The sequence below is a fragment of the Aquarana catesbeiana genome, linkage group LG01 (genome assembly GCF_042186555.1).
Source record: "Aquarana catesbeiana isolate 2022-GZ linkage group LG01, ASM4218655v1, whole genome shotgun sequence".
In the NCBI taxonomy this organism is placed as follows: Eukaryota; Metazoa; Chordata; class Amphibia; order Anura; family Ranidae; genus Aquarana; species Aquarana catesbeiana.
In genome coordinates, this window is record NC_133324.1 from 85,105,038 (window position 1) to 85,118,316 (window position 13,279).

A 13,279-nucleotide genomic window follows, 5' to 3' on the forward strand; every position below is an offset into this window, starting at 1 on the left:
CAGATCAGTGAAAGCCACGGGAAAAAGCAAAACAAGCAACGCAAAAAGGTGTAAAAGTATTTACAGTATTTTATTTCATGCAGATCGTTGTACATGACAAAGAGAAATCTCAGCAAATGAAAGGTATATCAAACACACTACTAAAATAACTTAACAGTTAGAAGAAAATCAATAAATTATCCCAGCATCTTTCACCCCGGCGTGAATATTAAGGCAAAGAAAAGTGTTACATGTCATCTTCTAATAAATGATGGTACGTACGTCACAGAGAAGACTGATATGACAATATCTTGTCCCCTGTGTCTCCAGAGAGGACCTGAGTGAAGCTTTGTGCACATCCTTTCATTGGCCCACAATGGTGAACAAACTCCGATATGCAATATACAGGTTTTAAATCTACCTTAACAATATACACAATCTACGAAAGAACAGAAAATAATTACAACTCAAATAAAAAAGTGCTTTTCCTGTAACCGATACCCCTACTTCATTAATGAGCACTGAGCAGGAAAATGTTACTTCATCAGCAGAAATAGTGTTTTTTTTTATTCTGTATCGGGAGTTTCTTGGAGACATTGGGGTTGATTTACTAAATGCAATAGCTCCAGAGCTTAGATAATGAGGGGAAGCTCTGCTGACTTCCATCATCCAATCATGTGCAAACAAAAATGCATTTTTGTTTCATTTTCCTTGCATGGGATTGTATATTTGTTGCAAAGTGAAGCTTTACCTCATTTACTAAGCTCTGAAGCAACTGCACGTGCAAAAGTGCACATTCTTTTTGCCTTTAGTAAATCAACCCCATTATGTACACAGTCACAGCGCCAACCTCCAACATGGCTGATGTTCAGTGACCTCAGAGCGATGGTGCATCAAACTGAAGGTTCTTTAAAGAGCATCTAAACCCAAAAACAAAAATGTAATCTATGGCAAATTACCATTCCTTAGATGAGGTGGCTGCATTCGTTTTCTGTAAGGGCCCTTTCACACGGGCGTGTCCGTGTACGGGCTCCGCTTTGCTCAGCGAGGGATCGCTCCTTCGATCCCCGCTGAGCAGGCAGATGACAGGTCGGTCTCTGCACACTCTGCAGGGACCGACCTGTCAGAGCGCCGCTCTACCCTATGGGGATTGGATGAAGACGAACCGTAGAGTCCGTTTTCATCCGATCCGATGACGGATGGAAAAGTAGGGTTTTCCTTGGTCATCAGAAATGGAGCATAGCGCAGACTGATGTTCATCCACTGACATCTGCTATCCCATAGGGATACATGTATGTCCGTTTTTCATCCGAAAACAGATGGATGAAAAACAGACACACATGAAAGGGGCCTAATTCAGGCTGTTTTCCTTTCTTTTCACTTACGAATCCTGCAAATAACACATTTCCTGTTCTAGGGTAATAACTCACGTATGCTGGCCATAAATGGTTTGAATCTAGGCCGGTTCAGCAGGGACTGGCCAAGATTCAATCTAGCTATGAGCGGGCTGGTTGTATCCAAGTCATTCCACCTATCAACTTGAGTACAACCAGCCTGTCAAATTGTTTACATGCGATTACTGCGGGCGGCAGAACACATCTGGCAGCCAGGAAAGGCTCCCTGCTGGCAAAATACAATAGCGCTGCTATTGTGTTGATGGGAGAATTGGGTGATTTTCTTCCCTTCCATCCGTAGTGGAAGGAAAGAAAAATCTCATAATCTGTGGACTGCTGTACTGCGAGGGAGCAGCATTATAACCCTAGGCTGCTCTTCTGATTTGGACTACAAATGGGACTTCCTCTGGGGGTATTTGTAGTTTACTGAGGATAGCCTGAAAGGAAGATAAGATTGATACCAGTTCAGTGCACAAGTGACAAGAACACTGCATTTCTGGAGAAAATCAGCAAGTATTTTCTGTACTTGCTGAAAACGATCTTAGCCTGAAAAAGAAATGCAGCCATCACATCTAAGGACCGGTAAGCCTCAACAGATCACATTTTTGTTTTTGGGTTTAGATATACTTTAGGGGCCTGTGTACACTTTACTTCATATTAAAACTGCTCGTTTCTCCATGTAAATCAAAGGAAATGCAAAAGCATTGAGAAAATGGTTGATGCAGGTTGGAAGGTCAAATGCACCTTCTGAATAATTCTGAATGATCCCAGAAGAATGCATCACGGAGCTTCATAGTTCACTGCAGCACTGGTCCATTGGCACCTAGAGTAGTGGTGCATTGGGGTACCAATCTAAACTAAAAGCTTAGCAATGCATTGCCAAAGTGCCACATGTAACGGTAATGTGCATTAAAAATAGTTTTATATCTCAGATTACCGCAAGGCATAGATCTGAAGCCAGTCTTACAGGATGCAATTAGAAACTTTTAGTTCTGGGTAGGTACTGGTAGGCAGAAACACTCACTGGCCTCTAATGCTTTTTGGGGACTGATCCAGACACTTTGGTTCCTCAACTCCACCTACTCATTGAGGCCATTACAATAGGATCTTCACCCTATTTTCTATTTATTTTACATCACGTAGAAATTGTAGCAGTGAAAAAAGTGAGCTAGAATGCTCCATACAGCATATCTCACAGCTATGGAGAAGAGGAAGATTCTTGATTCAGACCACCAGCAGGACGTATAACCAAGTTATCCTCGAGTTGAAGCAGCCATTCCCAACCAGGGCTCTGTGAAACAATAGGATTCCTTCAAAGTTCACTAGAGGTTCCTGGGGCTTTGGCTGATTGAACTCCCATCTGATGGTGCCTGCATAGTTCCACTTGTCAGAACCAGCGGCGTGACCGCAATGATCTTTTTAGCAGTCTGTAAGGAGGCATTCTTCCTACTGACCACCAATGTAAGGGGCATTTTACCCATGAATCCCCTGATGGATCCCCTGGTTTTAGTAAGGGTCCCTGGGACTTGAAAATTGTTTTAGGGGGTTCCTCTGGGGCAAAAAAGGTTGAGAAAGGCCGGTTTAAAAAAGGGATTGAAGACAGAGTTGGGAAAATATGGGATGCAGTTACAGTCCTGCAGAAATTTGACTCGTAAGTGCAAAATCAGTCGATAAATAAAGTTTCTGAAAGCAATACACAGAACAGAATAAAACAGAAGATTTACATACGTTTTTCATAAACAGTTACAATACTTGACAACCAATAGGAAAGGGTCATGATACATATATGTACAGCGTTTATATACAATGTGCTCTGTGAAAACATTAAAAAAAAAAAGTTCTATTAGACAAAAAAACCTCAAGCAACGTAATGATAATTTTTTCAGTTTTGGAGCTTAATCTGTGCATTTCTCACCCTGTATATGTTAAAAAATACTATCCATATATTCCTAGAATATCTTTTCTTTTAGATTGACCTGAACTCTTCTCATAGTGTGCCCATAAGATACAAAAAGTCAAATGTATGGGTTCTGTTGGGGTGAGGGGTTCCAGGCAAACAAGAATTTTTACTATAAGGACTTATCTACACTGGACGTTTTTAATGTGGCTGTTAGGGGTATCCAGCATTTATTTCTTTTCAACCTCTAAATGTCCCTGCATGTTAGCCTATGTGTCCATGCACACATAGGCATTTACAGGCAGAAAATAAGAACCACAGCCAGCACGTCCAGAAGCAGCGGCATTTTAGCAGAAAAAACGTTTGACCCGCGTAAACGCGACAAAACTTGCGTTAACAGTAGACGCGTTTAGAACTTGAGCTCATTTCAATGGCCATATGGCACTTGACACGCCTAAATGTGTTACACATGTTTACAAATGCTGCTGCCCAGGAGGAAAGGCATCTAGAAGAGATAGCAAAAGTCCTGTGTGCATGAGGCTGGGTCCGCTTCATCCGGCCATCTGATTGGCCGAGCCGTGATGACGCATCCGCGTGGGAGTCACGGACATCGGTACGACGCTCTGAAGGGACGGCACGGGTATGTCGTCCCTTCAGAGAATATGTGCCGGTGACATCACTAGGTTTAGGAGACATTCACTGTACCTACTGGTAAGCCCTTATTATAGGCTTACCTGTAAGTACAAGAGCCAAAAAAGGCTCTACTTCCACTTTATGTGTTATTGCAACAAGAGGAATCAGGGACAAGAGAATCATAGTTTAAAGATTTTTTTTTTTCTAAATAAACAGATTAGAACTAGACAAAATCTCCAGCATGGTTGATGCAATATTATCCCAGCATTAGAAAACTATTCGGGGATATATATATATATATATATATATATATATATATATATATATATATATATATATATATATATATAACTCAGACACCAGCATCTGCTGCCAATGCAATGCAAAATAAGATGCTTTGCGTCATAGCAAAGCATGTGCCTCAGTGACACAGGTAGACTGCTAAGAATAAGATAACATTCCAAGTGCATTAAAAAAAAAAATAAAAAATTTCAAAGTCTCAGTTAGTTTTTTTTTTTTTTAGAAAGCAGCCACAGCCTAAGTGGAAAAATCTGTCCTTTACCAGCAGCTGTAGAGAATGACCCTTTCTGTGTGGAAGCAGTAGTCTCTCTGTAGAGGTCTGTAATCAGCAAAACTCATGCTCCCTTGCTGTTTGGAAAGCTTTAGCTCTGACTCAGTGGGGGGCGTGTTGGACCCCTACAGAGAGACAACTGCTTCCACACATACAGCAAGTGTCTTCTGTTGCAAGCTGGCAGGGACAGGCTTTTATACTCAAAGCTGTGGTTGTTTTTTTTTTTTTTTTTTTAAAGACTTTTCACACATTTTGTTCTGATGCACCTAGAATGTATTTTGGTTCAGTTGGGCTTTCAACACAATGTAGTTAAAATAAAAACTCTTAGGCTGCTTGTCATGCCAGGGTTACCAATTTAGAGACATTTGCAGTCCAAAAACCTTGTCAGATGAGAAATCTTCTAGAAAACAGCAGTGGCTTCAAGCTGAACAGGCAAAATACAAGAAATTCCTGCTGTGAAAGCTTTTATTGAGTGAAAGAAGGCATCCCCAGGTCCCCGTAGATGCACTCTCTCTTTGCTTAACCCAATAGGAGACTGACAGGTCTTAGCATCTTGAGGAAAGTATTTGTTTGGAGAAACAAGCAGATAGCTCGGCACCCACAGGACCTGCACTAGCAGAATGGATGAGACTATGGGTACAATCTACTGGGGATAGCAAGGGAAACAACTAAATATGGTTTAAAAAAAAAAAAAAAAAAAAAAAAGATAGTTTGTAATCATTTCTAATTTTTTACATGCAATGTATTTACCTTAATACATTCTCTGCACTAAGTTAAAAGGGTATCGCATATGGTACTGCTTTAAGTTGAATCAGGCACTGAGAAAAACAAAACATTGAAGTTTCTAACATACACTAAATATGAAAGTTTTTGCCCGATCAGCACTGTAACTGGCTGAAGGGGCTTAAATAAAGCCACTCAATGCTTCCGGAAAGCTTTGCAAATGCTTGTTCTATATATTACTAATCAGATTAGCATTTGAAAACTGAAGCCCACGTAAACTGGGCGAACTACAATATATAGCAGTGGATCGCCTGTTCAAAAACCCATGAATAAGAAGATATGCAGGCCGAGGAAGAAATATGCCATTACTGCTTTCATCAGAAAGCCAACAGCAGGCTTGCATTCCCTTATCAGGAGAGGTGTCCCCCAACTAGCTCTCCCAGCCTGACTAGACCCTCAAAATTGTTCCAAATACAGACCATTAATAGTCTCTGGACACACATGGGATCTGGGAGAGAGCCACGCTTTGACTGCCAGCTCCAGCACCCCTCCTCCTGCCGTGATAGAGCAACTATTACCCAAGAAATCATGTTGGCAAAAAAACTCTGAAGCTCATTTACATCATATAAGAATAACAAAGCATGCAGAAACTTGTGCACTTGTGCAACTTATAGGGATATCATTCTTTATGATGCATTGTAATGCTAAGCCGGGGCCAATTTACTAAAACTGAAGAGTGCAAAATGTGCTGCAGCTGTGCATCAAAACCAATCAGCTTCCAGGTTGTATTTGTCAAAGCTTAATTGAACAAGCTGACATTAGAAGCTGTTTGGCTACCATTAGAGATGGGCTCAGGCATGTTCGTAATCCCATGTGCCCGATCCCGCCAGGAAGTCAACACTGCACACGGCTAATCACAGGAAGTGAGACATTTCCTGGTTTGTGCAGCTGCGGGCCGGGAAATGTCTCACTGCCTGTGATTAGCCGTGTGCAGTGTCAGCTGCTTCCTGGCGGGATCGGCACGTTGGATTTCGAACGTGCCCAAACCCATCTCTAGCTACCATGCAGAGCTGCACCAGACTCGTTTTAGTAAATTAACCCGTGTCTCCATTTAATTGGTTTGCATAGAGCGCTGAAGGTCAGAAAAAACTACAGCATTAAAACGGAGTTCCACCCTAAAAATTGTTTTTCTATATTTAGACTCCTTTAAACCTATAAAGAAACATTTGGAGGAAAACATTTTTTTTTATATACTTACCAGAAACACCCTGTTGCTATGTAGTCCCCCTAATCTGCCACTTCCTGGTCTGTGGCGCTCCTCGTCACTTCCTGCCTTGCCTGTGTTCCTGGGAAATGATGTGTCATTTCCTGTAAGTCTGTGGTCTGTGGAAGTTCCCTTCAGGAAATAACGCGATTTAGGGAGGATCACAGCGCCGAGATGCATATATCTATGTTGCCATAACAACGGGGCGTGACCTTTCTCCGTTGCCCCCGTTGTTATGGCAACTTTAGAAACAATCAGTGCTACGGCCACCAGTGAATCGCGATCGATCGAGAGATCGAGAGGTGCATGCTGGTTACCCAGCATGCACCTCTCCAAAGCTTTTCCAGGAAGCGGTATTGATTGGGCTTCACATGCCCACAATCATGATGGCAATGGCCACAACAGGAGGGAGAAAATAGTGAGTATGATATTTTTATTTTTGCAACATCCAAAATGAACTGTGTATGCTCGTTTTTTTATTTCATTATTTATAATGCTCGGATCAATTAAAAAAAAAAAAAATTTTGGCCGGAACTCTGCTTTAAGGATCATTTTAAAAACAAACACTCTACAGCACATTGCTCTGTGGAGAATAAACCCTGCTGGCTGAAATTATTATTTTTTTGGACCTCCCCGAATGCCTGCATTTCAACAATGTAGCAAACTGTATGGAATCGCCTGTGGTCTTGCATTACACATGCAGGCATCCAATTCGCAATAGGAGATTTCTGACCGTCTCTCTGTGGAGCCGGTTCACATATCTCCGCAGCGAGTCCGGTGCGTTTTGCACAAAAACGCTGTGTGCCTTTTGGTCCATTTCAGGTCCGAATTCAGCCGAAATTTTGGGCTGAAATCAGACCTGAAACGGTGAACCAGGATGCACTGGACCCCCCTGCTGTGAGCCGCATGTGGCTCATATGTGAACCCAGCCTAAACCCCTGAATTAGATTGCTATGAAGCATCTGCAGAGACCATGATGGGTAGCCAGATAGAGAGGTTACTTTAAAGAGCTTGCTCGCTCTTCTGACCGCCATCCTATGTTTATGGCTAGCCTCACTTATATACATGTGAACCATCAGCGAGTGACATCAGAAAGCAATCTGTAATATCACATTGTGTTCAGGGACATGTCCAGATTTTACTGATATGATTAGCGGAATACTGTTTAAAGCGGAGCTCCACTCAAAAGGGGAAAAAAGGGAAAGACCGGCTTGTTCACACCCTTCTCCCCTCCACTACCACATTCGGCACTTTTTTTTGGTGGGGGGGGGAGAGAGAAGGTACCTGGTTTTAACAGGTACCCGCTCCCACTTCTGGGTAAGATCGCCGTGGCGATCTACAAGTTGTCTAGCCCCTCCTCCTTCCCCCTGCTGCCTTCTGGGGCACACACAGGTTCCAGAAGCCGACGGGACCATTCAGAAAGCGCAGCAAGACTCACGAATGCGCAGTAGAAAGCCGGTAGTGAAGCCTTCAGGCTTTCCCTTCGTGAAGATGCCGACGTCTTCACCCGAAGTCAATTGACAAAATGGTTCTGGCTCCTGGACAGGTGTGTGTCCTTATATTAAAAGTCAACAGCTACAGACTACAGAGCCCAGACTGGAGCTCCTCTTTAAGTGTATGATAAAGATGCTTGTATGCAGCTGCCCTTTAAAGAAGAACTAAAAAAAATCCCTATGACTCCAGAGCTGTTCAGAACTATAAATGCAATCAATTACAAATTTCAAATCAGTATCTAAACCTGCTCACATTTATATTTCATATGCAAATGAAAAAATCTCCAATACATATCCTTCAAAGTTGACCCACTTATCTGAGTTTGTTTTAAGCAGCTTTGATTCCCCCCTCACTAGTTAAATATAAATGCCTGGCGGGTTCAATATTGCCATTTACTGAACGCAGGCTATTGGCTATTAAGTGGGTTTCTATACTATTCCCCACCAATGAGGAATGGGTACAAGAGCTGAGCAAATGTTTTATGTTTGAGAAACATACTTATCATTTATGTAAGGCCACTTGTAAATTCAACCATTTTTGGTCGCGATGGCTAGCCACAGCACTTCTCACCATCAATTCAAGCATAAAAAATTAATAAAAATAATACGTTTTGTTCTTTTACGATCTGGTTACATTGATGACATAAACCTAGAATACCAGCGGTAAAAGTCTAAAACGATTCATTGTTTGTTATATGACCTGGAGCTGTAATGGATAGACACGGCGATTGATTTACTAAAACTGGGAGAAATGAACATTATCGCTCGGACAAAAAAAAAAAAAATTAAGATTAATGTGATGGCTCCCTCATCACTTTGTAATTGACATATCATTCAATAAATTCTATTAAAATTTTTTTTTTTTTTTTTTAATTGGAGTGCAAAATCTGGTGCAGCTCTGCATAGAAATCAATCAGCTTCCAGGTTTTTTTTTTTCTGTCAAGCTGAAGTTAGAATCTGATTGGTTACCATGCAGAGCTACCCCAGAATTTGTACTCCAGTTTTAGTAGATCAACCCCATTGTCATTTTCTTTTTTTCCTGTGTGTGTCTAGTTTGACATGTTGTGTACTTGTCTCTATATTGCAAAAAAGTACAAAAAGAATCTGATTTAAAAAAAAAAAAAAAAAAAAAAAAAAAGGAGATCTCCAATACCAAGCACCCACAATAATTAGGGGCCGTGCCCACCCAGCTTCATTGACAGCTGATGGGAGTCATAACTCACAAGAAGAAGACGCCTCCTGTTATTTCACAGGATCAGAGCTTTTCTATCATCCTGGTTCAGACAAGTTATGTGCTGAGAAGTAGTGGCCACACACAAAGTTCTAACTTTTTTAAATTGTTCCACACATGTACGATTGTTCCTCCTCCAAGAAAGGGTTGCAGTTTTTGTGAAATCATTCCAAGGTCAGTTTTCTCTTCCATTTTACAGGTAAAAAATGCTTCATATAGGAATATATAGGAAAATACATGACAGAGTATTTACCACCTCCCCACGCTTTCCAGAGTTTTGTCTGGAGTTCCACTTCAGTATTTAGGATGACAGAGGAAATCAAATAATAAAGCAACAGTACCCATTTTGTGCATCAGCAGCTAAAATAATCATAAATCCTTCAGATTTTGTACAATGACGAAGCAGTTCATCTGCTTATGCTGTGCTGGCGAGCTAAACTATATATTAACGCTGAACTCCAGGATTTTTTTTTTTCATAAACACCAAGTTAGATAAGCAACCTCTAATTAGGATTATTATTCTAGGTCCAGATGGGGGCTGGTTACTGCAAAAATCATAGCAGCTCTGATGCCTCTTCCTAGTGCTACACTTGATAAGGAGCTGTGTCTAGGACAGTGAAGAGCTCCCATTGTTTGCCCACACTTTCCCCTCCCTGCATCTATTCACAAAAAGCCTTGTGTTCTTTTCATGGTCTACAAGGCATTCTGTGAATAGGCAAGGAAAGATCTTGTCATCCATTCACCCACTCCTCTGCCTTTGTCCATACACAGAACACCATGCATTCCGTAAGAAGAAGAACACAGGGCTTTTTTTTGTTTAATGAACAAGGGGAGAGGAAAGGGCGGGAGAACAACAGGAGCTCTTCTCTGTCACAGTGGCAGCTCTTCATCACGTATATCGCTGTGTGTAGGAAAAGGAAAGGCTGCACACCAAGGGAAACGATCCAACGTGATTTATTCAATCCAATATAAGTTACACACGACAGCCACCAAAACAAAGACACGGAACCCAGGAGGTGACGCGTTTTCAGGTTTGAAGAAGCACTATTGACAGTGTGAAACACGTCACCTCCTGGGTTCTGTGTCTTTGTTTTGGTGGCTGTCATGTGTAACTTATATTGGATTGAATAAATCACACTGGATCGTTTCCGTTGGTGTGCAGCCTTTCCTTCTTTTCCTATGGTCTTCGGTGGCGAGCCGTGGCCAGCACCCAGCACATCCGTACTGCACTGATTTGATCACCTGGAGCGGTGTTCTTTCCTCTTGAACTTTGCTGTGTGTAGGATCCAGCATCAGAGCTACTAGAATTTTTGCAGTAACCAACAACCATCCATCAGAGTCATTAGAGGGGACTTATTGAAATTGTGTTTGAAAAAAAAAAAAAAAAAACCTTTTTTTTGGAGTTCAGGTCAGTAAGTACATGCCCCTTTATATACTATGTTACAGTTCTCAGTCGTTAATAAATACATATGAGTACAATAAAATCGCAAATGCCTCTCCAGTGTTTAATACCATGACGCGGGTCTGGATGAATGTCAGATGAAGAAGTCCGCAGGGCTACAAGCACTTGCTCGTATGCTCTTTCATTCCGGCTCAGGATTATACGTCATCAAATATTCTGCTGTTTGATTTAGACATTGATAAATAGCGTCCGGCTGGCTGATATCTACGAAACACAAAACAAAGACAGCAAAGTAAAATGGTTGAGCTAAATATTGAAGAGGAACTTTTCCCGCACCACGTTCTGGTGTGAACTCACTCTTAATGCAAGTGATGTCACACCTCCCTAATGTCAAATCACCTTGTGTTATAGATAGCTTGGGTTAGTCAGCGCTCAGCAGCTGGACTCAATTGTTGGATGGTCATAATATAACAATTATGACAAATAAGGAATATAGTGATAAATCCCCAAATACAAGAGGACAACATAAAAATCAGTCCAGTGAAAAATATAAATGGGTATATACAGTCCAGTGAAGTGAATATTGATAAATCAATCCTTTCTCTGCAAAATGAAAAACACCAGTGATAGTGAACCTCCACCGTACAAAATGCACGCTTACCAGAGGGCAAGCAATAACAAGCCTGTAATCTTAGATCGATATCCGGACATCAGACCAGCACCAGCAGTAAATCACTTGATTAGGGTGAGGATACACCGGAAGATCATGGCTCAATGGATGGACCAGCGATCCGGGTTACGGGAGGATAAAAAGAAACTCACCATAGTGTGAATCCATAAACCAACGATTTTATTGTAGATAAAAATTATGCCCTTACAACAAAGCAGAAGATCAAAAGCTCGTAAGGGAATGCCGGCCGGCTCGCAGACACCCGGCCACACACACGCTCTACACCGCGATGACGTCAGCACGTCTGCCTCTCGACATACGTTTCGTCAAAGATTGACTTAGCCATGGGGAACAGTTCCCCATGACTAAGTCAATCTTTGACGAAACGTATGTTTGACGAAATCATGGCAACAGGGACGATTGCATTCCACACTGGCCATGTCTGCTTCCTTGGACACGTCACTTCCGGTCCAGATCTCTGTGACTCTTTTCCTCCTGCTGCTCAGCACGGCATTCCCTCGCTGTATCAGCCAGCCGCGGGAGCCTCCAATTTGCCAGCGTCAGTGACACCATTCTTGGTTGCCAGGGGGCCCGACACCCTACACACTCATGCGGCCAAAAGTGTTGTATTCTAGGTCGGCATTCCACCATTCAATTGTCCAGGTCTGACATTTAAACCATCAGTGCTCCAGTCAGCTCCACAGCTGGTGTGATAACGTTCCTACAACTATGCATGAACTGTACTGTTTTTAATCATCCTTTACACAATTAAAGTACCAGCAATTCTCTGAGAGGTAATGTGGTTTAGTGCAGCCACCACACAACAATTCAGTCCAGCTTCTGAGCGCTGACTAACCCAAACTATCTATAGCAGGGATATGCAATTAGCGGACCTCCAGCTGTTGCAAAACTACAAGTCTCATCATGCCTCTGGGTGTCATGCTTGTGGCTGTCAAGAGTCTTGCTATGCCTCATGGGACTTGTAGTTCTGCAACAGCTGGAGGTCCACTAATTGCATATCCCTGATCTATAGCATTCTAGTATTCAATCCCATGCCCATAGCCTGCAGCACAGCCTAGCTGCGCTTACTATCCATTTGGGTGCATCGCCTGTGATCAGCTCCAGGAACCTTTTTTTCTGTCTTTTTATAATCACCTTGTGTGCCCCCTTGGCTTCTAGTCTCATGACAACACAGGGCTGCAGATAACCAAATCCACAACACAAACCGCCATCTACCACCCAGCCTGAGCAAACAGAAGTTTCACCTGTTTTTCCACAGAACTTCCAATAGCTTACCTGCTTCCAGACTCAGAGTCCAGTGGGTCATCTGTAAAATTGTCTGCATTAAAATCCAGCGGTTCTGCATCCTGCAGGAGTTCAATTCGATCCCTTTCTGTTCGGTTGTTCTGTCTTGTGTACTTTGATGCTGGGAAAAGTTTAAAAAAATACCGACATTAATGGATAAAAATTCTTGAAAGGGTAGAGTAAAAGCAACAGAAGAGACAATAAAAAAAGAATACAGAAACCACATGATGGATCTCGTTATCAGAACAGCTAGCAGGGAAGTTCCTAACCGTGATCTCACAATCTGGTGGTCTGATATAACACGGGAGCAGGAGCCATTGATGAAAATACACAATGGCCATCCCTTGGGGGGGGCAGCTAGACTCCGGTCCAATTGGAGCAAACTTTACAGGATTCCCATGTAAAGAAATAGGGCATTTCAAAGAATAAAAAAGGAACTAGAGACCAGAAGGTCCAGAGTGTTCAACCTCCTAGGGCACCAAGTTGGAACAGAGGCTTCAGCTTCCTATCAAGGAGATGTAACTCCCAATGAGAGGTAACCTTTTACTTAGGACCTTATGTACCAACACATCCTTACTATTTCATCATAATAACCAATCAGATTGAAACTTTTGGGGATGATCTGATGGCAAGAAAAAAGTTAAGTCCCTAGTAATAACTGGAGTGAGGGTAGTGATATTACTACAGAGGACTTTGGTGTCCCTCAACAGATAATGA

At 42.1% G+C, this 13,279-nt stretch overlaps 1 protein-coding gene across 2 annotated transcripts in view; it reads right to left on the bottom strand.

Annotated features, from left to right (window-relative positions):
- Positions 1 to 10,552: 10,552 nt before the first annotated feature.
- LMBRD2 (LMBR1 domain containing 2) overlaps positions 10,553 to 13,279 on the bottom strand; it is a 65,453-nt gene continuing 62,726 nt past the window's right edge. For both annotated transcript variants that reach the window (XM_073621194.1, XM_073621185.1), the window contains 2 exons: positions 12,554 to 12,683; positions 10,553 to 10,851 (listed from right to left, as the gene is read on the bottom strand). In XM_073621194.1, coding sequence (XP_073477295.1) covers positions 10,785 to 10,851; positions 12,554 to 12,683 — 197 coding nt within the window. In that variant the 3' untranslated portion in view covers positions 10,553 to 10,784. The remainder of the gene's footprint in view (positions 10,852 to 12,553; positions 12,684 to 13,279) is intronic.